Below are 26,051 nucleotides of genomic sequence, written 5' to 3' on the forward strand. Positions count from 1 at the left end.
TTAGTGGGATGGTCTGGAAGATCTCCTCTCTGCATGGTGTTCTGAACAGAGCTCAGTGGTTAGTGGGATGGTCTGGAAGATCTCCTCTCTGCATGGTGTTCTGAACAGAGCTCAGTGGTTAGTGTGATGGTCTGGAAGATCTCCTCTCTGCATGGTGTTCTGAACAGAGCTCAGTGGTTAGTGTGATGGTCTGGAAGATCTCCTCTCTGCATGGTGTTCTGAACAGAGCTCAGTGGTTAGTGTGATGGTCTGGAAGATCTCCTCTCTGCATGGTGTCCTGAACAGAGCTCAGTGGTTAGTGTGATGGTCTGGAAGATCTCCTCTCTGCATGGTGTTCTGAACAGAGCTCAGTGGTTGGTGTGATGGTCTGGAAGATCTCCTCTCTGCATGGTGTTCTGAACAGAGCTCAGTGGTTAGTGTGATGGTCTGGAAGATCTCCTCTCTGCATGGTGTTCTGAACAGAGCTCAGTGGTTAGTGGGATGGTCTGGAAGATCTCCTCTCTGCATGGTGTTCTGAACAGAGCTCAGTGGTTAGTGGGATGGTCTGGAAGATCTCCTCTCTGCATGGTGTTCTGAACAGAGCTCAGTGGTTAGTGTGATGGTCTGGAAGATCTCCTCTCTGCATGGTGTTCTGAACAGAGCTCAGTGGTTGGTGTGATGGTCTGGAAGATCTCCTCTCTGCATGGTGTTCTGAACAGAGCTCAGTGGTTAGTGTGATGGTCTGGAAGATCTCCTCTCTGCATGGTGTTCTGAACAGAGCTCAGTGGTTGGTGTGATGGTCTGGAAGATCTCCTCTCTGCATGGTGTTCTGAACAGAGCTCAGTGGTTAGTGTGATGGTCTGGAAGATCTCCTCTCTGCATGGTGTTCTGAACAGAGCTCAGTGGTTAGTGTGATGGTCTGGAAGATCTCCTCTCTGCATGGTGTTCTGAACAGAGCTCAGTGGTTAGTGTGATGGTCTGGAAGATCTCCTCTCTGCATGGTGTTCTGAACAGAGCTCAGTGGTTAGTGTGATGGTCTGGAAGATCAGCAGGTGTTCCATTTTTTTAACTCCCAGGTAAACAGACTGGAGACACGTACTGAAATAGGAAACAGTACTAATATTAGCCAGGGTATCAGTCTGTCTCTGCTTTAGCAATCTTGTTGTTGGCAAGGAAAAGATGGTAGTATTGATGAGTGCAGCATAGTAATGTACTGAGTGCCCAAGCTATATACTGTAGTCTCTTGTTGGCTCCACTGCAGTACTTTTAGGTTATATGAAATATTGCAGAGCCAATGTGTTTTAGTTCATTCATTAGTCTTTGAGTGTGAACAAAGGTGTGTTATAATGTAAATGTTTTCCACAGCACTATGCAAACAGTATGTCAGAGAGAGACAATGGTGGTCCTGGTCTGGTCTGACGATGGGCCTGATAACAAGGCCTCTACTGATACCGTCAGCAACATTCCTCTTACCATGAGGTAGATCTCAATAGTCTCTAACGTAACTTCCTCTCCTCTCCTTCCCTTCATCTGTACTGATCTGACTCGGTGAGATCGGATCACAGAAAGGAAGAAATGTGGTGGATTCCTTCGTGGAATAGTCATGCACCTGTCGAGTGCTCTCTTACATTAGTGTAGACAAAGGAGAGAAGACGAGGAGAGGACGTCACTTTAGACTATTGAGATGAGGAGAGGAAGCTACTAGACTATTGAGATGCAGCCCATGTTATCTGAACCATGGGAGATGTGAAGCAGGGAGCTTTCAGGTTCATTCAGGGTTAGCAGACACGGCAGGCAGACGGTGAAGTGAGGGCAAAGCAAGTGCGCTTCAGTCAGTCACTCATCTGATTCCCTCCCTTATGACGGCTACCATTTTAAGCATCCCCCACTGAAGAGCTGTGTTAATCCCCCACTGAAGAGCCTGTTAATCCCCACTGAAGAGCTGTTAATCCCCCACTGAAGAGCCTGTTAATCCCCCACTGAAGAGCCTGTTAATCCCCCACTGAAGAGCCTGTTAATCCCCCACTGAAGAGCCTGTTAATCCCCCCACTGAAGAGCCTGTTAATCCCCCACTGAAGAGCCTGTTAATCCCCCACTGAAGAGCCTGTTAATCCCCCCACTGAAGAGCCTGTTAATCCCCCACTGAAGAGCCTGTTAATCCCCCCACTGAAGAGCCTGTTAATCCCCCACTGAAGAGCCTGTTAATCCCCCACTGAAGAGCCTGTTAATCCCCCACTGAAGAGCCTGTTAATCCCCCACTGAAGAGCTGTGTTAATCCTGACTGAGTCTGTCACTAAAATGAAGACTGGAACTTCATTACTGACTGGTTCCATCTTTAATTTATAACAGTCTGAAGAGTTTATTTACCCCTCAGGCACTGTTTAGTTACTGACTGGTTCCATCTTTAATTTATAACAGTCTGAAGAGTTTATTTACCCTCAGGCACTGTTTAGTTACTGACTGGTTCCATCTTTAATTTATAACAGCCTGAAGAGTTTATTTACCCTCAGGCACTGTTTAGTTACTGACTGGTTCCATCTTTTAATTTATAACAGCCTGAAGAGTTTATTTACCCCTCAGGCACTGTTTAGTTACTGACTGGTTCCATCTTTAATTTATAACAGCCTGAAGAGTTTATTTACCCCTCAGGCACTGTTTAGTTACTGACTGGTTCCATCTTTAATTTATAACAGTCTGAAGAGTTTATTTACCCCTCAGGCACTGTTTAGTTACTGACTGGTTCCATCTTTAATTTATAACAGCCTGAAGAGTTTATTTACCCCTCAGGCACTGTTTAGTTACTGACTGGTTCCATCTTTAATTTATAACAGCCTGAAGAGTTTATTTACCCCTCAGGCACTGTTTAGTTACTGACTGGTTCCATCTTTAATTTATAACAGCCTGAAGAGTTTATTTACCCCTCAGTCAACGTTTGCATGTCAAAGTTAAACATTTTGTTAAAGTTTAAAGCTACAGTCCGCGCTTGGGAAAACATCAAAGTAGGGTCCTGTTTACTTGTGTAGGCCCACATTATGAGGGAGCAAACAACCTTTTTTCTTGAGGCATAGTTTTAATGTCTGTTGCTCAACTTTATTTTGGTCAAGTCCATTTTCTACTCGGAAGAGAACTCACAGATGGTCTCTAAAGGTTTTCAGAGAAATACAGCAACTGCAGTCTTTTCCTTTTAAAGGGATAGTTCAACCAACTGTTTACCCAACTGTGAACTATCCCTTTAACCTAATGGTGGTCTTTCTATACTTAGCACAGATAGTCTGTAGATGTAACTAGCTGGTATCTTTTCCCCTCAGATGGTCTGTAGATGTAACTAGCTGGTATCTTTTCCCCTCAGATAGTCTGTAGCTGTAACTAGCTGGGGTCTGTTCCCCTCAGATAGTCTGTAGATGTAACTAGCTGGTGTCAGATGGTCTGTAGATGTAACTAGCTGGTGTCTGTTCCCCTCAGATGGTCTGTAGATGTAACTAGCTGGTGTCTGTTCCCCTCAGATGGTCTGTAGATGTAACTAGCTGGTATCTTTTCCCCACAGATAGTCTGTAGATGTAACTAGCTGGTATCTTTTCCCCACAGATGGTCTGTAGATGTAACTAGCTGGTATCTTTTCCCCTCAGATGGTCTGTAGATGTAACTAGCGGGTGTCTTCCCATCATCCCTAGCAAACACAGCTGATTCAACTAATTGCATTCTAAACTGAAGATCATGATTAGTTGATTATTGGAGTCAGGTGTGTTAGCTGGGACCAAAGTGTGACACCGATCAGGCCCCCGAGGACTGGAGTTGCCCATCCCTGGGCTAGAAGACGGTTTTGAAGAATGTTTTACTTGCAATGATTTGACCTACTTTGGTTGAATGCACTGACTGTAAGTTGCTCTGCATAAGCTAAATTACAAAAATGTAACTGTCACCTCCTCATTCCAGGGCGCCCTCCTCTGAGCTGTCTGCTCTGATTGAGAAGCTGCAGAAGAATGCTGACAAGGTGGAGAAGCTCATCTATGAGACGGAGCAGAACCTCAACAAGGTACAGAACCGCAAAGAACCGCATCACACAGAACCTCATAGAACCGCTTAGAACATCATAAAACCACACAGAACTGGATAGGATCTCAAAGATCATCATATAACATTGTAGAACCTCATTGAACTGCATAGAACCTCAGAACTACATAGAACCTCATGCAACATCATAGAATGTCACAGAACCTTCTGATAGGGTCATACCTTTATAATGCAACAACAACATCATATTGATGAGTCTGGCAGACTGTTTGCATCCTCCTAATTGGCTCTGTGTGGCTCTCGATGTCTTTGACAACATCATATGATAACCTTTGACTGCTCTGTGTTGTATCAGGATGTGAGTAAGATCAACGAGGGCAAGCAGCCTCTGTACCAGGACGACACCAACAAGCGCATCCTGAACTCTCTGGAGCTGCTGCAAGGCCTGGATGAGGATGCTGTCGACGCAAAACGCCTGCAGCACCCCCAGGCTGAGATGATCGAACAGGAGTGAGTTATATTATATAGCAGATATACACTATACTAGATATACCTACTGTACCTGCAGCACCGCCAGGCTGAGATGATAGAGCAGGAGTTATAGTAGATATATACCTACTGTACCTGCAGCACCGCCAGGCTGAGATGATAGAGCAGGAGTTATATTATATAGTAGATATGTACCTGCAGCACCGCCAGGCTGAGATGATAGAGCAGGAGTTATATTATATAGTAGATATGTACCTGCAGCACCGCCAGGCTGAGATGATAGAGCAGGAGTTATATTATATAGTAGATATGTACCTGCAGCACCGCCAGGCTGAGATGATAGAGCAGGAGTTATATTATATAGTAGATATGTACCTGCAGCACCGCCAGGCTGAGATGATAGAGCAGGAGTAAGTCTTAATAAGCTAATACACTAGATATTATACCCTCTTCAACTCAACCCTGATCTCCACTCACTCACTCCACTGTTGAGTTCTAACTAACCCTGTGTTCTAACCCTGTGTTCTAACCCTGTGTTCTAACCCTGTGTTCTAACCCTGTGTTCTAACCCTGTGTTCTAACCCTGTGTTCTCTCCTCCAGTATGAAGCAGCTGAGAGAGAGACTGAGGAAGCTGAGAGAGGACCATGACCGCATCTACCACCTGACCCGCTCTGAGGGCCTGCCGAGCGTCAACTGGGGCAAGATCATAGACGAGAAACAGGTGAGGGGAACACGTACACACACAGGCTTGGATATGTGTACACACAGTTTACACACACTTTTACGCAGACAATAACACAAACGGAATCTCTTTCTTCCGACCAGGTCAACCTGAAGAACAAAGGTTTTGGTCAGGACCTGCCGACCATAGAGAATGAGGTGGAGGAACACAACATCTTTCACAGTGAGGTGGAGGCCCTGGCCCCTCACATCTCAGCCAGCGACAACAAGGTAGGACTAACAACCAGCTTAGAAACTAACTGATACATGACAGATTTATATTCACTCATTTAGTAGTCTATTATCCAGTAAGATAATCATCGCTTTATTTGTAGTACACATATCTGACAACGACAACAACCGCTCAAAAAGTTACATTTATGATTTTTTTAAAAACAGGTATAAATTGTACTAAATGATTGTCAACAATGACCCATTCCTCACAAAACAAACCTTCATACATCACATTAAAATGTAGTTATTTAGTCGAGTTTCTTATCCAGAGGGACTTCCAATAACGTAGTTAAAATAACCAGGCGTCTCAGACAGCGACAACAAGGTAGGACTAACAGCCACTCAGGTCAACTCTGGCCCACTTCAGTTAGAAACTGTTGCATTTGAAAAAAACTAAGACTGTTTTTACGTTTGAGGTTTCGCATAAATACCTGCGTATATACATACAGTGTTACAGAAGTGTAAAGACACAAATCTAGAATAATTTCTGACTTCTCCATACCATTTCCAGTCATTCAATGCGCATAATGTCGCATAGACATGACGTATGTTAGTGAGGATTTTTGTTTCCCCAGTCAAGCTCAGTTTCATTTAATATGCCTGAAAGGAGGGAGTGCACACGGAAAGTTCCATGCAGTAATATTCTCTCTCTAGTTCTCTCAATTTAAGGGCTTTATTGGCATGGGAAACATATGTTAACATTGCCAAAGCAAGTGAAATAGATAATAAACAAAAGTGAAATAAACAATTTAAAAAATAACGGTAAACATTACACTCTCTCTCGCTCTCGCTCTGTGTGTCTCTCTCTCTCTCTGTGTGTGTCTCTCTCTCTCTCTCTCTCTCTCTCTCTGTCTCTCTCTCTGTCTCTCTCTCTGTCTCTCTCTGTCTCTGTGTCTCTCTCTCTCTCTCTCTCTCTCTCTCTCTCTCTAGGACAATGCCAGTGGCCTCCAGCTGAATTACAACAAGCTCCTGGTAAGATTGACTTTATCTGAAGCATGGACTCAGGGAGAGCTTGAGGAGTGTATATGCATGTATAGTACGTCTATGTGCGTTCAGTATGTCTACATCAGTGTCTGTGTGTACAAAGTGTTGATGTTTTATCCACCTACAACTTGGCTCCCCCCCTCCTTCCCTTCCTTTGGCCAGAGTGTGTGTGGTCAGTAGTGATGAATGTGTGTTTCATTCACCATCACCCTTTCCCCCTCTGCTTCCCCTAACCCATAATATTTGTACCAGTGTGGGATGCCTGCCCAGTTCCAGTGTGTAGGTCTCTATAGTAACTATCTATCCTGTCCCTCCCCAGGCCAGTTCCGGTGTGTAGGTCTCTATAGTAACTATCTATCCTGTCCCTCCCCAGGCCAGTTCCAGTGTGTAGGTCTCTATAGTAACTATCTATCCTGTCCCTCCCCAGGCCAGTTCCAGTGCTCGACAGCGCCACCTGCTGAGCCTGCGTGACTACATGCAGCGCTGCACCAATGAGCTGTACTGGATGGACCAGCAGGCAGGGGAGAGGATCAACTATGACTGGAGCGACACCAACCTGGACTTCCCTGCTCGTCAGAGACAGTATGAGGTAGAGAGGGACACACACAAACACACACACTGTCCTTCACCTGCACTGACAGAGTAGTACATTCAGGGTGTTATTTGACACCTGATCCTACATGTTCTTTGACACCTGATCCTACATGTTCTTTGACACCTGATCCTACATGTTATGTTACACCTGATCCTACATGTTCTTTGACACCTGTTCCTACATGTTCTTTGACACCTGATCCTACATGTTATTTGACACCTGATCCTACATGTTACATGTGTTGGAACGTAAAGAGGGACTTGTATCTCTTTAAATCTCCCACCAGAACTTCATCAGTAAGTGTCTGGAGTCCAAGGAGGCCACTGTCACACAGCTGAATGACGATGGAGACAAACTCATCGCTACCAACCATCCTGGCAAGAATGTCATTGAGGTACACACACACACACACACACACATATCTCTACTTACCATCCTGGGATGAATGTTATGGAGATACACTTTACTTATCCCTTAGGATTCGCCCCAATGGTAGAATGATAACTTCCACTTTAGTCTTTTGTTTGCCTAAGTCATGCATTGATGTCAATGGGAGACTAAGGTAAAATGAGACATTATTGTTGAAGTTAGGATTCGACCCTACTGGGATTAAAATCAGCAAAATGAATAAGAATTAAACAGCAAACAGACTAATGTAACAGGCCTCTACTCCACCTCTCAGGCTCACATGGAGGCAGTGCATGCTGACTGGAAGGAATACCTGAACCTGCTCATCTGTGAGGAGAACCACCTGAAACACATGGACGAGTACCACAAGGTGATTAGCATACTGTAACACTGTAACACAATCCAACCTAACCCTAACTTTAACCCTCATACCACCTGAAACACATGGACGAGTACCCCAAGGTGATTCAGAGCAACAAGTATTCAGAAAGCATCCGTTTAAGAAATCCTGAATGTTTGAACAGGGTCATTGGATTTTGATAGGCCTGTGTACAAAGCAACAGCTTGCGAGTTACAGACTTGGCATGGCATGTGAACAAAGTTGGTTAAGGCAGAGACCGACTGCCAGCCAGTTTACCTTAGTGTAAATAAACTCTGAGCAGCTTTCAGTCATTTGTTACCGCAGTGTTTTTCCTGACTGCGTCTATTTTCTCTCCAGTTCCACAAAGAGGCCCGGGACACCCAGGATCTTCTGAAGAGACTGGAAACCGAAGTCAACCAGAAGTACAAACCAGAGTTCAAGGACATGTACCAGATTGAGAGCCTCATCAGAGACCTGGACGTGAGTGGACTTTATAACTACAATGTTTTACTATGAGTAGGCTTTCTAACTACTGTAGTTTACTGAGAGTGGGCTTTACACTACTGTAGTTTACTAAGAGTGGGCTTTACACTACTGTAGTTTACTAAGAGTGGGCTTTACACTACTGTAGTTTACTAAGAGTGGGCTTTACACTACTGTAGTTTACTGAGAGTGGGCTTTACACTACTGTAGTTTACTAAGAGTGGGCTTTACACTACTGTAGTTTACTAAGAGTGGGCTTTACACTACTGTAGTTTACTAAGAGTGGGCTTTACACTACTGTAGTTTACTGAGAGTGGGCTTTACACTACTGTAGTTTACTAAGAGTGGGCTTTACACTACTGTAGTTTACTAAGAGTGGGCTTTACACTACTGTAGTTTACTAAGAGTGGGCTTTACACTACTGTAGTTTACTAAGAGTGGGCTTTACACTATTGTAGTTTACTGAGAGTGGGCTTTACACTACTGTAGTTTACTAAGAGTGGGCTTTACACTACTGTAGTTTACTAAGAGTGGGCTTTACACTACTGTAGTTTACTAAGAGTGGGCTTTACACTACTGTAGTTTACTAAGAGTGGGCTTTACACTACTGTAGTTTACTAAGAGTGGGCTTTACACTACTGTAGTTTACTAAGAGTGGGCTTTACACTACTGTAGTTTACTAAGAGTGGGCTTTACACTACTGTAGTTTACTAAGAGTGGGCTTTACACTACTGTAGTTTACTAAGAGTGGGCTTTACACTACTGTAGTTTACTAAGAGTGGGCTTTACACTACTGTAGTTTACTAAGAGTGGGCTTTACACTACTGTAGTTTACTAAGAGTGGGCTTTACACTATTGTAGTTTACTAAGAGTGGGCTTTACACTATTGTAGTTTACTAAGAGTGGGCTTTACACTACTGTAGTTTACTAAGAGTGGGCTTTACACTACTGTAGTTTACTAAGAGTGGGCTTTACACTACTGTAGTTTACTAAGAGTGGGCTTTACACTACTGTAGTTTACTAAGAGTGGGCTTTACACTACTGTAGTTTACTAAGAGTGGGCTTTACACTATTGTAGTTTACTAAGAGTGGGCTTTACACTATTGTAGTTTACTAAGAGTGGGCTTTACACTACTGTAGTTTACTAAGAGTGGGCTTTACACTACTGTAGTTTACTAAGAGTGGGCTTTACACTACTGTAGTTTACTAAGAGTGGGCTTTACACTACTGTAGTTTACTAAGAGTGGGCTTTACACTACTGTAGTTTACTAAGAGTGGGCTTTACACTACTGTAGTTTACTAAGAGTGGGCTTTACACTACTGTAGTTTACTAAGAGTGGGCTTTACACTACTGTAGTTTACTAAGAGTGGGCTTTACACTACTGTAGTTTACTAAGAGTGGGCTTTACACTACTGTAGTTTACTAAGAGTGGGCTTTACACTACTGTAGTTTACTAAGAGTGGGCTTTACACTACTGTAGTTTACTAAGAGTGGGCTTTACACTACTGTAGTTTACTAAGAGTGGGCTTTACACTACTGTAGTTTACTAAGAGTGGGCTTTACACTATTGTAGTTTACTAAGAGTGGGCTTTACACTGCTGTAGTTTATTAAGAGTGGGCTTTACACTGCTGTAGTTTACTAAGAGTGGGCTTTACACTGCTGTAGTTTACTAAGAGTGGGCTTTACACTGCTGTAGTTTACTAAGAGTGGGCTTTACACTACTGTAGTTTACTAAGAGTGGGCTTTACACTACTGTAGTTTACTAAGAGTGGGCTTTACACTACTGTAGTTTACTAAGAGTGGGCTTTACATTACTGTAGTTTACTACAAGTATGGGGGACAGATCTGTTTCTGCTTCAGCCGAACAACGACAAAGCAGTTGGATAAAGCAGAGACAATTATTTATGGCGTACAGGTCTGTCTGCTTACCAGGCTAGTTTACAATCTCAATCAAGAAAATCTTGATTTTTACAAATGTATTAGCCTTAGTCTTAGAACTATAAATCCAAAATGCTCTTGAAAAAACCCTAACTGTGTGTGTGTGTGTGTGTGTGTGTGTGTTGTGTGTGTGTGTGTGTGTGTGTGTGTGTGTGTGTGTGTGTGTGTGTGTGCAGGACCAGGCGAAGGCCATGGACCACTTTGATGAGCGTGTGATGGCTCTGGAGAAGCGCAGCCTACAGGTTCTCCCTCTCCAGTTCCGTAGGAACACCCCTCAGAAGCTGCTCCCCGTCGAGGCGCTGTGTGAGTTCGACACTGACGAGGTAAACCTTTACACCTGGACACCCACACTACTCTACCTCACCCTGGACACCCACACTACTTTACCTCACCCTGGACACCCACACTACTTTACCTCACCCTGGACACCCACACTACTTTACCTCACCCTGGACACCCACACTACTCTACCTCACCCTGGACACCCACACTACTCTACCTCACCCTGGACACCCACACTACTCTACCTCACCCTGGACACCCACACTACTTTACCTCACCCTGGACACCCACACTACTTTACCTCACCCTGTGTGTGCCGCCCTACTCTAGATTCAGACTGATACCTTGCCAACTATCCTCCTCCACACACACGCTTCTTTGTGTCAATCATTCTACCATTTTCTCTCTTCTTTTGTCTCTTTCCCCTCTCTCCTTCTTCCCCTCTCTCCTTCTTCCCCTCTCTCCTTCTTCCCCTCTCTCCTCCTTCCCCTCTCTCCTTCCTCTCCATCTCCTCCACTCCCTCCCTTTGTCACTCTCCTTTTCTGTCTCCAGTCATTCTCTAATCCCTATGTGTGGTGTGTTTTTCTGTTATCATGACTAAGGCTGTCTGACTGCACCACATCTTTTCTCTCCTCTTTTCCTCCTTCACTCTCGCTCCTTTAATTCCACTCCCCGAAATGTGGTTTTGTGTATTTAAATCCTCTAAGAGGCCAGGCCTGTGCTCTGCATCTTATTTAAGCCTTCAGGGGATCAGCCGCGGGCTGAGGGGGTTTTAGGAGTGGATTTTGAGAGCTGGAGAGCGAGGTGTGTGTGTGTGCGCGCCGTGTCGCAGTCGAGAGAGCTCTTAAGATTTAGGAACCGGATCAGACAGTGAGGGGAAACGTGGTGTTGTGTTTAGATTTGTTTTTGTGACCTGACCGGTAAAAACTGTGAACTCTAGTTTACTAACTAGGGCATAGTGTTTCCCTGGTCAGGAAAAGCTAAGGGCCTTATCCAAAGTGGTTCAGTGAGTGAAACACTGTTGTGTTCTAGTTGTCCCATGCTGATTTAGTGAGTGAACCTCTATGCTGTGTTCTGGTTCTTCCATACCAGATCAGTCAGTGAAACTCTGTGTAATGTTGTGGTTGTCCATCCCAGGGTCAGATCAGTGATTTAAACTCTGTGTAATGTTGTGGTTGTCCATCCCAGGGTCAGATCAGTTATTTAAACTCTGTGTAATGTTGTGGTTGTCCATCCCAGGGTCAGATCAGTGATTTAAACTCTGTGTAATGTTGTGGTTGTCCATCCCAGGGTCAGATCAGTGATTTAAACTCTGTGTAATGTTGTGGTTGTCCATCCCAGGGTCAGATCCTGCGTGGAGAGAGGTACACCCTCCTGAGTAACAAGGGGCCCAATTGGGAGGTGAAGGACGCGGCCGGGCATAAACTGACCGCTCCAGGGGCCTGCTTCATGATCCCCCCCACAGACCCAGAGTCTGTCTCCATCTCCAACAAGTGAGTGTGTGTGTGTGTTATGGGGGCCGGGTGGAGAGGGGTGTGTGTATGAGTGTGGTGTGCCTGTGATTGTGTTGTTTCCCAAGACGGTATACTTGTACACTGTGTAACAGTGTCTTGTGTTTCCAGTCTGGCCACCCAGCAGAAGGCCATTAAGATGAAGGTGTCTGGCAGTAAGACCACCCTGGTCAAACGCCTGGAGGAACTGAAGAAAGACGGCACCGCTGGCTCTGGTAGGTACTGTTATGTCATGGTATGTCATGGTATGTTATGTCATGTCATGGCATGGTATGTCATGGTATGTTATGTCATGGTATGGTATGTCATGGTATGTCATGGTATGGTATGTCATGGTATGTCCCTGTCTCGACCTCTGAATGCTCGGCCACCTGACATTTACTCCTGTTGCACCCTCTGTAACAGGGGTCTCCAGCCTTTTCTAGCATGAGCGCTACTTTTTTTAAATTGAAACGTTGCGAGCTACTGATTTTTCTTTTTATAGCTTTTAAATAGTCACATTCTTCTCTTCTCCTCGACCCTGCAACTCGTCCCCGGGTCCTTGGTGTACAAGAGATGTCAATATACCTGGTAAAATAATGGTTAATAAACTGTATTCAGCATGACAGCCCCATAAAATCATATTTTGTATTTTCCCGAATTCTGTTTTCTCTGTTTTTTATTTGTCCTGGTTTTGCCTCCGTTTTGTACAAATTTCCCCTTTAATTGTGCATCTAGCGAGAGAGGAATGTGTCAACCTAGCGATGCTTCTGTTAAGCCTACTGCAGCACATGTCATGGCAGAGTTTGTAAAACAATGGCCACCCAATTCATACAAATAATCATGATATAGTTCTGTCAGCTAAGCCTACTTTGCGGTTAATATTTAATTGAGAAGGTTTTTGGGGAAAGTCTTTCTGTCTACCCACAAGGTCATCATTATCATCGCTAACTGGCTACATGGATTGTTAAACAAACACGCGCACCAGACAGACGGGGGCAATATTGCTGGAAATGTATTGACAGATATTGTGTTACGTTTGGATTTTGAAGCCAGTAGTGGCTAACCAGGGGTGGGATAATGTCAATGCGGCTTTGATTGGATGGTAGCCTGGAGCTTTATGTTTATGACAGTTTGCGATGGAACCAATGAACAGTGGTGGAAAAAGTACCCAATTGTCATACTTGAGTAAAAGTAAAGATACGTTAATAGAAAATGACTCAAGTAAAAGTGAAAGCCACCAAGTAAAATACTACTTGAGTTTTAAATATACTTAAGTATCAAAAGTAAATGTAATTGATAAAATGCACTTAAGTATCAAAGTAAATGTAATTGATAAAATGCACTTAAGTATCAAAAGTAAAAGTATAAATCATTTCAAATTCCTTATATTAAGCAAACCAGACAGCACCATTTTCTTTCTTTTATTTTTTTTACGGATAGCCAGAGGACACACTCCAACACTCAGACATAATTGACAAACAAAGTATTTGTGTTTAGTGAGTCCGCTAGATCAGAGGCTGTAGATGCCAGGGTTGTTCTCTTGATAAGTGCATGAATTGGACCATTTTCCTGTCCTGCTATGCATTCAAAATGTAACTAGTACTTTTGGGTGTCAGGGAAAATGTATGGAGTAAAAAGTACATTCTTTTCTTTAGGAATGTAGTGAAGTAAAAGTAAAAGTTGTCCAAAAAAATAAATAATTGTAAAGTACAGATACTAAAAAAAACTACTTAAGTAGTACTTGAAAGTATTTTTACTTAAGTACTTTTAGAATTACATTGCATGCTACTCATAGGTGGGATATGAGCTACTGCAGACCCTGAACTATAACCACTGTGATTATTATTTCACCCTGCTGGTCATCTATGAACGTCTCAACATCTTCAAGAACAATCTGGCCTTAATGGCCATGTACTTTTATAATCTCCACCCAGCACAGCCAGAAGGGGACTGGCCACCCCTCAGAGCCTGGTTCCTCTCTAGGTTTCTTCCTAGGTTCCTACCTTTCTAGGGAGTTTTTCCTAGCCACCGTGCTTCTACATCTGCATTGCTTGCTGTTTGGGGTTTTAGACTGGGTTTCTGTATAGCACTTTGTGACATCTGCTGATGTAAAAAGGGCTTTATAAATAAATGTGATTGATTGGTTGGTATGTCTTGTTATTTCATGGTTTTAATCACTACAACTACAGCTTAAAAAAATTAAATAAAATGGAATGATTTTGTAGGCCATTGTGAATGTGATGTTATGTTGAGTGTCTGGTTCTATATGATTGTTGTGTGTGTGTGTGTGTAGTTGTATCTGATTTTGTGTATGTTATTTTGGTGTGTGTGTGTGATTGTATGTGATGTTGTGATTGTTGTGTCTGGTTGTATATGATTGTTGTGTGTGTTATTTTGGTGTGTGATTGATTGATTGATTGTGATTTAATATTGTAGACAAGGATGAGCAGCAGTGTCGCCAGCTGATGGCCGGCCTGGACAAGGTGACCAGTGATCTGGACAAACAGGAGAAGGCCATCTACGCTCGAGTACGCCCCCCGCTGGAGCACACCAGGCCACTGCAGGACAGCGCTGACCGCCTGCAGGACATGAAGGTAGTTCAGCGTTTTTCTCTTTCTCTGCACAGAGGGTGTAGAGAGGTAGAGATGCTTTTCCTACTCTCCTCTTCTCCTGTCTGCCTCTGGCACTATTTAGACTAGAATCCTTTCGATAAAGTTTTCAAAACCATTTAATAAGTTTGACAGGTTTAATGCAGGAAGTACTATTAGTTATTTATTATAGGGCGGCAGGTAGCTTAGTGGTTAAGAGCGTTGTGCCAGTAACCGAAAGGTCGCTGGTTCTAATCCCCGAGCCGACTAGGTGATAAATCTGTCGATGTGCCCTTGAGCAAGGCACTTAACCCTAATTGCTCCTGTAAGTCGCTCTGGATAAGAGCGTCTGCTAAATGACTAAAAATGTAAATAAAATGTAGTAGTTCCAGGAAGTCTACACTGTGTTATACTTATCCCATTTTCTTCCACCAGGACATTGCGGCCGTGGTTCGTAAGATCGAGCCGGAGAAGTCGTCCAAGGTGAGGGAGGCTGAGAAGTTCCTGACCTCTAACCCTAAATGTGCCAGCGCCCCTCAGCTAAACGGCAAGGTGAACGAGGCCAACAATAAATATGACAAGATCAACCTGCTGCTCAAGTGCTCCGAGGACAAGTAAGTAGCTTTTTATTTGACTTGTTAGTAGAGATGGTAGTAGTTAGAGAAAAGGTCCTCCTTGTTACTTTATACTTTGTATGAGAGAGTTTTCCTGTTTTACTAAGATGACAAACCTGTAGGCTACTATTACACAATATTTAAACTCATTTAAGTGTCACATGAATCAAATGGAATGGAATCATATCATGTGTTTGTTTACAGGCTTCAGAATTCCAACCGCCTGGAGAACTCCCTTCAAAACGGGAAAAGTGTATTGTCCAGCTATGAGAACAAGCTGGCCAGGGAGGAAGTCGCCCCAGCAGACATCTCGTCTCTGGAGATGACACAGCGCCAACTGGCTGTAAGATGGCTGTCCTTCTATCTCTCGTTTATTCTAATCAGGATTCATATTTAGATCCTCTCCACAAAGGAAATGTATTGTATTTTTACAGTTCAGATACAAAGACAGAAGCAAATTTGCTAATGACATAGAGTAAAAATGCATGATAAACTGGAAGATCTGAGCTACATACCCATATCTCAAGTTTATCCTAGTTGGGGCAGAATTTCCCCATACACACAATTCAACCTCACTTCCTCTCCTGACAGGATATTGCATCAGAGCTGAAGACCAAGAGGTCCGCGGTGACTGAGACGGAGGCTAACCTGCGTGCGGCCAAAGGCAGCTGTGACACCATGGCAACCAAGCTGCAGGAGCACTGCCCCGACATCGAGAGGCAGGAGGGCGAGGTTCAGAAGCTGAACAAACGCTACGACAACCTCAACAGGCAGATCGACACCAGGTAAAGGGACTGACATAACTTTCAAATCAATTAAAATCTAATTGTATTGGTTGCGTACACATATTTAGCAGATGTTATCGGGGGTGTAGTGAAATGCTTGTGTTCCTAGCGCCAACAGTACACTAATAACAAATCTAAAAAATACAAATGAAAGGAATATAGAAATATTAGAACGAGCAATGTCAGACTCCGGAATATAAATATATATGTATATGATGGTGTGTATAGACATTATGGACAGTATATGGATAGAAAAGGTGTGTACAGCAGTAGGCCTTGACTAGAATACAGTAAATAGATATGAAGTGTGTAAAACAGTATGAAAACATGATTAAAGTGACGAGTCTTCAATGACTATGTACCGTACATAGGGCAGCAGTCTCTAAGGTGCTGTTGAACACTGTGGCTGCGTTCCGATTTTCTACCCTTCTCTAGAACTCAAAATTATTGGATTGGTGCAAGTATGGCTGGAGGGAGTTTCCATTTCCAACATATTTCTTACACCAGTCAATTTAATTTTAAATCCATAAGGGGAAGTGTACAAGTGCACACTTCGGGAGAAGGGTAGAGAATCGGAATGTGACCTTTGACTCTTTTTAAGAGCACAGCTCATCCACACATTATATGTGTGAGGTGAGAGGACTGATTCATCGCCCTTTACTACTGGTAAAAAAAGAAGGTTGAAGCCAAGAACAAGACTCATCGTAGCCGGTCCTGTATTGTGGTTTTACTATAATAGACGTCACTTGACGTTGTGTTGTGGAATGTTATATTCACGTTGTGGAATGTTATATTCACGTTGTGGTATGTTACATTCACGTTGTGTTGTGGGTATGTTACAGAACTCAGAGCCTGCAGAGGGCTAAGATGTCGTACAACAACTACCGCAGTGATTACGACAACCTGAACAGCTGGCTGTCCCGTGTGCCAAACTATGAGCCAACTGAGAAGGACAACCTCAGTCAGGTGGAAACCAAGCTGGTAAACCAGAAGGTAAGTGGTTGAGGATGGAATAGGGTGAAGTTGCCCCTAGACGCTGATTTCTGATTTTCCCACTAATGGTTAATGTTAGGATTGGGGAGGGGAAGGTGATTTTAGATCTGTACCTAGGGGAAACGTCACCCCGGCAAGGTTGAGGATAGTCAGGTGTTCCGAATTTTGCAACCCTGTCCTGGACTAAAAACATTTTCAGCTGAGAGGTTCCAGTCAGTTTTCTAGTTGTAATGTAAATAGTACTATTTAGATCCAAAAAATTTGACTTTTATTCTACCTCTAGTCCTCTACCTCTAATGGTCCTGTTAAGTTCTATACCTCTAGTCAAAGTCCTCTACCTCTAATGGTCCTGTTATGTTTCTATACCTCTAGTCAAAGTCCTCTACCTCTAATGGTCCTGTTATGTTCTATACCTCTAGTCAAAGTCCTCTACCTCTAATGGTCCTGTTATGTTTCTATACCTCTAGTCAAAGTCCTCTACCTCTAATGGTCCTGTTATGTTCTATACCTCTAGTCAAAGTCCTCTACCTCTAATGGTCCTGTTATGTTTCTATACCTCTAGTCAAAGTCCTCTACCTCTAATGGTCCTGTTATGTTCTATACCTCTAGTCAAAGTCCTCTACCTCTAATGGTCCTGTTATGTTTCTCGGTCTAAAATGTTGATTGCTGTGTTGTTGTTTTCACAGAACCTGCTCTCCGACATTAAAAAGAAGGAGTCTGACTTGAACAACGTATCAAAAAATGCCCAACTTTACCAGCAAGCCGTCAAGGTAGGGGAATGAACACTGATAGACACATCCATTCTGATTAATTACTGCGAGGAGAAATGTCTACAATTTGAAGTAACTCTTTCTCTCATCTCTCTTTCTTTCTTCCTCTCAATTATAGTTGATTTTACTAATTTGTCTGTGTTTGCAGGAATATGAGAATGATACTGAAAAGTTCAAGTCTATTCTGGACCTTGAAGACGGGCTGGTCCCTCAGACCTACAAGAGAAGCAGACTGGAGTCCCCTGCACTCAGGGTCAAGGAAGAGGTAAGGAAGACTGCGGCCCAAATGGCACCCGTTTCACTATTTAGTGCACTCCTTTTTGGACTCTGGTCATAAGGCCCTGGTCAAAAGTAGTGCACTAGAAGGGGAATAGGGTGCATGGGTCCTGGTCAAAAGTAGTGCACTAGATAGGGAATAGGGTGCCATTTGAGAGTCAGCCCTTGACTATAACCTTAATGCATATTACACGTTGTAATTTGATACGTTTTCAGGAAGACTTTTGAACGATATCTTCCAATGAACATTCTGGAAATGCCCCTGGTTTCATGCATTTCATAATTTCCTTGTTTACAGGAATCTGCCATTGAAGCGAAATTCACTGAAGTGAATGCAGTTAACAAGCAAAGGCTGGCGAATCTGCAGTTTGCCCAAGGCCTTATGAATCAGGTGAGATACTCCTGAATGTTCAACAATCAATGTTGCACATCTTTATATAGATCGAAAATTAATTGAAATGTCACATAGTTCTAAATAAACATCATTGCCATTACTTCTAAAAAATAACCCCAGCCTCTTCTCCCTCTCTCAGCAATCAGACGTGATCGTCTGCAACAATGTCCAGCAAGTCAAATCTGCCGCTCCCGGAGAAGAAGCCTGGAGGATCGAGAGTCAACTGAAAGACGAGATCCAGAGGAGAGAGCAGCTGGAGAAGGATCTAGAGAAAATCCAGACAGACATCTACATGTTGGAGGGCCAGAAGCCGGAGGACACCGTCGTCAAGAAGGAGATCATCAAGAAGGTTCCGGATCCTACTCTGGTCGACGAGGTCCACAATGTCCGTCAGAAGCTGTCGGACGAAACCCGGGCCACCCGGGCCATGGACAACGAGCTGGAGGCACTGAGGCTGAAGCTGCGCGGCATCGAAACAGAGATCAAAGAAGGAGCACAGCAGTACACCGTGAAGGAGGTGCTGCGTATCGAGAGGGACCGCGGCCAGGAGGAAGAGGTGAGGAGGCTCAGGGAGGAGCTGGAGGAGCTGAGGAGGAAGAAGACCATCAAGGACAATGAGGTGGTCCAGATCACGAAGCAGGTGACGCTCCTGGCGCAGCAGAAGTCCAAGGAGCAGGAGGTGATCACAGAGGAGGAGGTGATTAAAGTGCAGAACGACCCGCAGCTGGAGAGCGAGTACCGCATCCTCCTGGACAGGAAGCAGAAGGAGCAGGAGAACAGGAAGCAACTGGAGGACGAGCTGCGCTTCCTCCAGGACAAGCTCCGCAGGCTGGAGAAGGAGAAGTCCATGGCCGAGGAGAAGATCTCCATCAAGGAGGTGCTGAAGGTGGAGAAGGATATCGCCTTCGAGAGGGAGGTAGAGAACCTCAGGAGGCAGCACGAGGATGAGAAGGCCAAGCACCGGTCTTCCCAAAGGGAGCGCGCCGACCTCCAGAGGAAGATCTCCAGCCTGGAGGAGGAAAAGTCAAGGGTCATAGTTCAGGAGAAGGTGAGGGAGATCGTCAGGCCCGACCCCAAGGCTGAGGCTGAAGTGGCCAACCTGCGCATGGAACTGGTAGAGCACCAGAGGAGGTACAGAGACGCCGACCAGCAGCTGAAGTCCCACCAGGACGAGCTGAAGATGCTGAGAAACAGAGGTCCACAGATCGAGGTCAAGGAGATCATCAAGGAAGTCATCAAGTACAAGACGGACCCGCAGACCGAGAGGGAGCTGGAGAAGCTCCGCAACGAGATTGTGGACAAGACGCACCAGACGGAGAAGTCAGAGATGGAGATCAGGCAGCTGAGGGACGAGATTCAGCGGTGGAAGGACACCAAGCCCCAGGTGCAAATTAAAGAGGTGGTTAACGAGGTGCTGGAGTACAAAGAAAACCCCAAGACCAAGGAGGAGATTGAAATACTGAAGAGGAAGCTGGCGGACGAGCAGAAGAAACGCCTGGACCTGGAGAGGGAGCGATCAGCTAATGAGGAGAAGATCCGGCTAAGGAAGATCGACCTGTCCCAGGTCAGGGAGAAGTTGGTCCAGCAGGAGGTGGTTAAGATGGAGGAGGACCCATTACTGAGGTCAGAGTGCAACACCTTCACGCAGAACATCAACAATGAACAGAGGCAGAGGGAGACCCTGAAAGTGGAGCTCTACCAACTTCAGAGGCAGAAGGCCGACCTGGACGCACAGCTGGAGGAGCTGGAGCGAGAACGTCGGGCTAGGCGCGATGCAGAGCTGGAGATCCAGAGGCTGAGGGTCAGGCTGAATGAGATGGAGGTCATGGACAAGGAGAACAGGGAGAGGGTCACAGTGAAACAGATGGTGGTTCTCCAGCAGGACCCCCAGCAAGAGAAAGAGCACTCCATCCTCAAGCTGCAGGTGGAGGAGGAGAGACACAAGCGTACCCTGCTGGAGAAGGAGCTGAATGTCCTGCTCCAGCAGCAGGTCACCCTGGAGAGGATTGAGGTGAAGGAGAAGGTGGTGCGCACCGAGACCATCCAGGTGGAGAAGGACCCTGAGGCCGAGATGGAGATCGAGAAGATGACGAGGACGCTGGACCAGGAGAAGAGGAGGAGGCTGGAGCTGGACCAGGAGCTGGGCAGCCTCAAGTCCCGCCTGTCCGACATGGAGTTTACCAACACCAAGTCGTCCAAGGAGCTGGACTACATCCGCGACGAGAGCAGCCGCCTCCAGCAGGAGAACCAGAGGCTACAGAACGACATCCGCAGGCTGCAGTCCGAGATCCAGATCACCTCCACGGAGACCCGGAGCATCTCCAACTCGGCCCCCATGGAGAACGGGAAGAACCTGGAGCTGAGGCTGGACTCGCTGCAGGGGGAGCTGGCCGAACTGAGGGCCATCACCAGGCAGAAGGATGAGGAGATCGAGAAGCTGCAGAAGGGCCTGGCGGCGATCCAGATCAAGAGGGAGCAGAGGGAGAGTCACCTGAGGAGATCCATCGTGGTCATCGACCCCGACTCGGGCAAGGAGATGCGGCCGGAGGAGGCCTACAAGCTGGGACTGATTGACTGGAAGATGTTTGTGAACCTCCAGAGCCAGGAGTGCGACTGGGAGGAGATCAGCATCAAGGGCCCCAAGGGGGAGTCCTCTGTTCTCCACGACAGGAAGTCTGGGAAAAAGTTCTCCATTGAAGACGCCCTGAAGGCTGGGAATATCACCACCCACCAGCTGCAGCAGTACCATAACAAAGAGATCACCATACAGGAGTTCGGGGTCATGGTGTCGGGAAAGACCAAGTGAAAGAGAAACATCTGAAGAAAACTACTTTTTTAACTGTCTATTTTTCTATCCGACTACCATGAGATTGAAAATGTGTGCCATTACTTGGTTCACTACATTTTAATTCTTCCAAAATATTTTAATTTCAACGTTCTTGATCTAACATTAAACAATATGTTAGTTTATATCTCTCTCTCTAAACTCTACATTGCACTGTTATTATATTTATTTTCAAACTCATAATACACTATAAATGCACAAACTGGTGTTCTGGTTTTAAATGAGGGTTAACGTGGTGGCTGTATTTGTAGCCAACATACATTTAAATGGTTGTAGAAGGGTTTTCTGTCTGTCCCTGGAGTAAACTTGTTAAACTGCTTACACTGGGTACATGGTTAGAGGTAATACTTTAAATATCTTTATTTTGTTTTTGATGTGGAATTGAATTACATACACAAGGATATGAATGGATATTGTTAATGTCGGTCTGTGGTGTGCTACTGTAAAACTGTCTCTCAGTTGTCCTGTTTTACATGTCTTACATAAGAAATAAAACAGTAAAATGTTGAAGGGTAAACTTGTTGTGTGTTTCTTTAAAAAGTAGGCCTTTGGTATAAATTACAGTTTTAAACACCAATATAGATTTACAAAGATATATATATTGCTTGTAGATAAGCAAGATAAATCATCCTTTAGGCCTATGTTCCACAGACGAAGCTCTTATCTATTGGAAGAAATAACTGTACAGCTTTTCTGAAAAACCACCAGATTCCTGCTGAGCTCAAGGACAGATCTGATCAACGAAGCAATCAGTTAGACAAATCGCTGAAGATAGAGGGTGTGTTTGTAATGGTGAACGAACAGTCCTCCCACCAACCAAACCAGCCAAAACCATCCACGGCTTTCTCCCATAGCCTTCAGTAGGCTACATGAAGGTCATCATTACCCATATAAAACAAATACTATATTATACCACAGTCTAAATACTGTAGTGTTACTATATTTATATACTATAGTATTCACTGTAGTGTTTTTGTAGACATGCCTGTAGTATTTACTGTAGTGTTTTTGAGGACACGACTAGTATTTACTGATGTGTTTTTGCGGACATAACTAAGTTTTTGCGGTGCAGACTAGTGCTGAAATGGCACAACTACCAGATTACACCAGTTACTGTTTAATGAGGGGACCACCTCAATCAGAACATAAGACACCACCAGTTACTGTTTAATGAGGGGAATACCTCAACCAAAACATAAGACCCAGGTTGGTGACATGCCACCTATTGAGTTGTATCAACAGTTCGGAGCAATGCAATGGCCCAGACAACACCTTAGCAAAAATATACCCATTTTATTACAACTGTCACATCTAAACATTAGACTGGTTCTAGGTCCATGTAAGAGAAACAGTACAGGATCAGATATGAAGAACAAGCTAGGTTTATTAAAGCTTAGAGGATTAGGTTTGCTTGTTTGACACAGATAATACACGTTAGCAAGAGTACTCCAAAATCACTTCTTAGATCTGTTACTTCCACTAGCTTCCTGAAATACAACACAGAGATTCAGCTGACCAAGTTCACAGGATGACCAAAAAGAGTGGGAGACCATACTGTTCAGATGGTAGAAAAGAAAGAACAGATTATGTACACAATAGATATTTCAGAAATACAATTCACTTTACTTAAAGGAGGGCTACTGTACCTCAAACCAGCAAAGCCTCTCCAGACAAACCAACTGAAAACCAAAAAAATGACATTATTGCAGAGGATGAATGGACATCTTGAATATTGTCACACATGAATAAACTCATAATGGTCAAACTCAGCACACACCATTCAGATCAATCGACCCGTGGTAAGTACTATTAGTATTATATTGTAAACTGTAGTATTTTTTTAATTTTTTTATGTGGGTGTACAAGCCATTCACCCTGGACATATGTCCCAAATGGCACCCTATTCCCTACATAGTGCACTACTTTTAACCAGAGTCCATAGGGGGTTGGTCTAAAGTAGTGCACTATGTAGGGAATAGGGTGCCATTTGGGATAACACCTCTGACACAGTGGACTAGACAGACTGTCCCGATGGGGCTTATGATAGGAAATACACAAAAATATAATTAGAACAATTAATCCTGGGATTTTGATGAAATGACCAAAATCCGGTCTAGACAGACAATGTAATCTTGTGTTATGTAAGAAAAACTATTCACCAATCCATGCAAAATGGGTGTATCTCAAAATGGCAACCTATCCCTTATATAATGCATTACTTTTGACCAGATCCTTATGGCCCCTTGTCTAAAGTATACACTATATGGATTAGGGTGCCATTTGGGACGCAAACCCAGACCTAAGAGATGTCTTATCCAGATCCCTCCCGCCTTTTCTAAATGAATAGAAATACCTTACGGCATCTGACTGAAATTTAGTGTCTGTGTTTATTGCAGTATCAGAATAATGTTGTGAGGAAATGATTTCGCCACTAGGAGGATTTCTATTTTCAAGTCTGCTTTTATGAATAAAACCTTGATTGAAATGTTCCACTTGTTCCATGGTCAGATGTCATTCAGGGAAGACAAAGGACTTTAGTAGGTGTCTGATTGATAAAACACTCATTAGGATAATGATGTAATATGCATTGTTTTGGTTTAACTAGATTAGTAAGAAGTAGGCTAATTGTAACACAGGTGATTTACAGTCAAATATGAATAACTGTAGCTGACTTTATACCACTGTATTGTAGGCCCTATTGTGAGGTGAGGGTTTCCAATAAAGAGCTAAACTCACCTTTTTGTAGTCCCTATTGTGAGCGATCAGACTAATAAAAACACTGTTTCTTCAGTGGCACATCGGGGAAAGGTTAAATAGACACGCTATGAAAAGGTTAATTAGGGCGACATGTTACACACCAAACATAAAAACCTATCCTTTATAAAGACTTCTAGAAACAGATTTAGCATTACATAGGTCTACAGACAAAAGGGGTTGTCTGGGTCTGTGAATATTACCTTCATCTCATCCATTCATGTTGGGAATGTTATTTTATTTGTCACATGCGCCGAATACAACAGGTGTAGACTTTACTGTCAAATGCTTACTTACAAACCCTTTCCCAACAATGCAGAGTTAAAAAGTACCAAAAAATGGCAAAATAAATAAAGGAAATAGTAACACAATAAAATATCAGTAACGAGGCTATATACGAAGAATACCGGTACCGAGTCAATGTGCAGGGGTACCAGGTAGTTGAGGTAATTGAGATAATATGTACATGTAGGTAGGGGTAAAAGTGACTAGGCAATCGGAATAGATAATAAACAGAGTAGCAGCAGCAGATGTGATGTGTGAAAGTGTGTCTATGCATTTGTGTGTGTGTGTGTGTGTTTGTGTTGGAGTCAGTGTAGTATGTGTGAGTGTGTGGGTAGAGTCCAGTGAGTGTGCATAGAGCCAGTGCGCTGAGAATCTGTGCAAAAAAAAGGGAGTCAATGCAAATTCTCCAGGTAGCCATTTGATTAACTGTTCAGCAGTCTTATTGCTTGGGGGTAGAAGCTGTTCAGGAGCCTTTTGGTCCCAGACTTGGTGCTCCAGTACCGCTTGCCGTGCGGTCGCAGAGAGAACAGTCTATGACTTGGATAGTTGGAGTCTGACCATTTTAAGGGCCTTCCTCTGACACCGCCTGGTATAGAGGTCCTGGATGGCAGGGAGCTCGGCCCCAGTGATGTACTGGGCCGTATGCACTACTCGCTGTAGCTCCTTGCGGTCAGATGCCAGGCAGTTGCCATACCAGGCGGTGATGCAGCCAGTCAAGATGCTCTCAATGGTGCAGCTGTAGAACTTATTGAGGATCTGAGGCCCCATGCCAAATATTTTCAGCCTCCTGAGGGGGAAGAGGCGTTGTTGTGCCCTCTTCACGACCACCGTCGTGTCGTCAGAAAACGTAATGATGGTGTTGGAGTCGCATAAAAAAGAATAATGTATGCACTAACTGTAAGTTGCTCTGGATAAGAGCGTCTGCTAAATGACGTAAATGTAAATGTAAATGTATGCAGCCACGCAGTCATGGGTGAACAGGGAGTAAAGGAGGGGACTAAGCACACACCCATGTGGGGCCCCCTTGCTGAGGGTCAGCGTGGTGGATTTGTTGTTGCCTACCCTCACCACTTGGAGGGCGGCCCGTTAGTAAGTCCAGGATCCAGTTGCAGAGGGAGGTGTAATTTAGACAGGTTACCTTGGCGTTCTTGGGCACAGGGACTATGGTGGTCTGCTTGAAACATGAAGGTATTACAGACTGGGTCAGAGAGAGGTTGAAAAAGTCAGTGAATAAACTTGCCAGCTGGTCAGCACATGCTCTGAGTAAGCGTCCTGGTAATCCATCTGGCCCTGCGGCTGTGTGAATATTAACCTGTTTAATAATAATAATAAATAATATGCCATTTAGCAGACGCTTTTATCCAAAGCGACTTACAGTCATGCGTGCATACATTTTTTTGTGTATGGGTGGTCCTGAGGATCAAACCCACTACCTTGGCGTTACAAGCGCCGTGCTCTACCAGCTGAGCTACAGAGGACCACGTTTAAAGGTCTTACTCACATCGGCTACGGAGAGCGTGATCACACAGTCGTCTGGAACAGCTGGGGCTCTCATGCATGGTTCAGTGTCCTTGTTCAGCCGACTGAGAAACATATAATATTACAGTTCTTCAGCTCATATTGATAGGATAATGTTGAACGGAGCTCGTCCAGTTTATTCTCCAATAATTGCATGTTCGCCAATAGAACAGAGGGTAGAGGCCATTTATCCACTCGCTGACGTAGTCTCGTCAGGTATCCTGCACGCCAGCCTCTATAACGCCGCTC

At 44.2% G+C, this 26,051-nt stretch overlaps 1 protein-coding gene across 1 annotated transcript in view; it reads left to right on the top strand.

Annotated features, from left to right (window-relative positions):
* LOC121551462 (periplakin) overlaps nt 1–21,762 on the top strand; it is a 30,957-nt gene extending 9,195 nt beyond the window's left edge. The window contains exons 2-22 of the mRNA XM_045218290.1: nt 3,913–4,012; nt 4,346–4,500; nt 5,081–5,201; nt 5,306–5,431; nt 6,365–6,406; nt 6,846–7,007; nt 7,300–7,407; nt 7,696–7,791; nt 8,140–8,262; nt 10,382–10,528; nt 11,829–11,980; nt 12,110–12,213; nt 14,417–14,574; nt 15,004–15,182; nt 15,387–15,525; nt 15,774–15,967; nt 16,810–16,960; nt 17,647–17,730; nt 17,879–17,995; nt 18,305–18,397; nt 18,540–21,762. Coding sequence (XP_045074225.1) covers nt 3,913–4,012; nt 4,346–4,500; nt 5,081–5,201; nt 5,306–5,431; nt 6,365–6,406; nt 6,846–7,007; nt 7,300–7,407; nt 7,696–7,791; nt 8,140–8,262; nt 10,382–10,528; nt 11,829–11,980; nt 12,110–12,213; nt 14,417–14,574; nt 15,004–15,182; nt 15,387–15,525; nt 15,774–15,967; nt 16,810–16,960; nt 17,647–17,730; nt 17,879–17,995; nt 18,305–18,397; nt 18,540–21,206 — 5,218 coding nt within the window. The 3' untranslated portion in view covers nt 21,207–21,762. The remainder of the gene's footprint in view (nt 1–3,912; nt 4,013–4,345; nt 4,501–5,080; nt 5,202–5,305; nt 5,432–6,364; nt 6,407–6,845; nt 7,008–7,299; nt 7,408–7,695; nt 7,792–8,139; nt 8,263–10,381; nt 10,529–11,828; nt 11,981–12,109; nt 12,214–14,416; nt 14,575–15,003; nt 15,183–15,386; nt 15,526–15,773; nt 15,968–16,809; nt 16,961–17,646; nt 17,731–17,878; nt 17,996–18,304; nt 18,398–18,539) is intronic.
* Nucleotides 21,763–26,051: the final 4,289 nt, after the last annotated feature.

The sequence above is a fragment of the Coregonus clupeaformis genome, unplaced genomic scaffold (genome assembly GCF_020615455.1).
Source record: "Coregonus clupeaformis isolate EN_2021a unplaced genomic scaffold, ASM2061545v1 scaf1482, whole genome shotgun sequence".
NCBI lineage: Eukaryota > Metazoa > Chordata > Actinopteri > Salmoniformes > Salmonidae > Coregonus > Coregonus clupeaformis.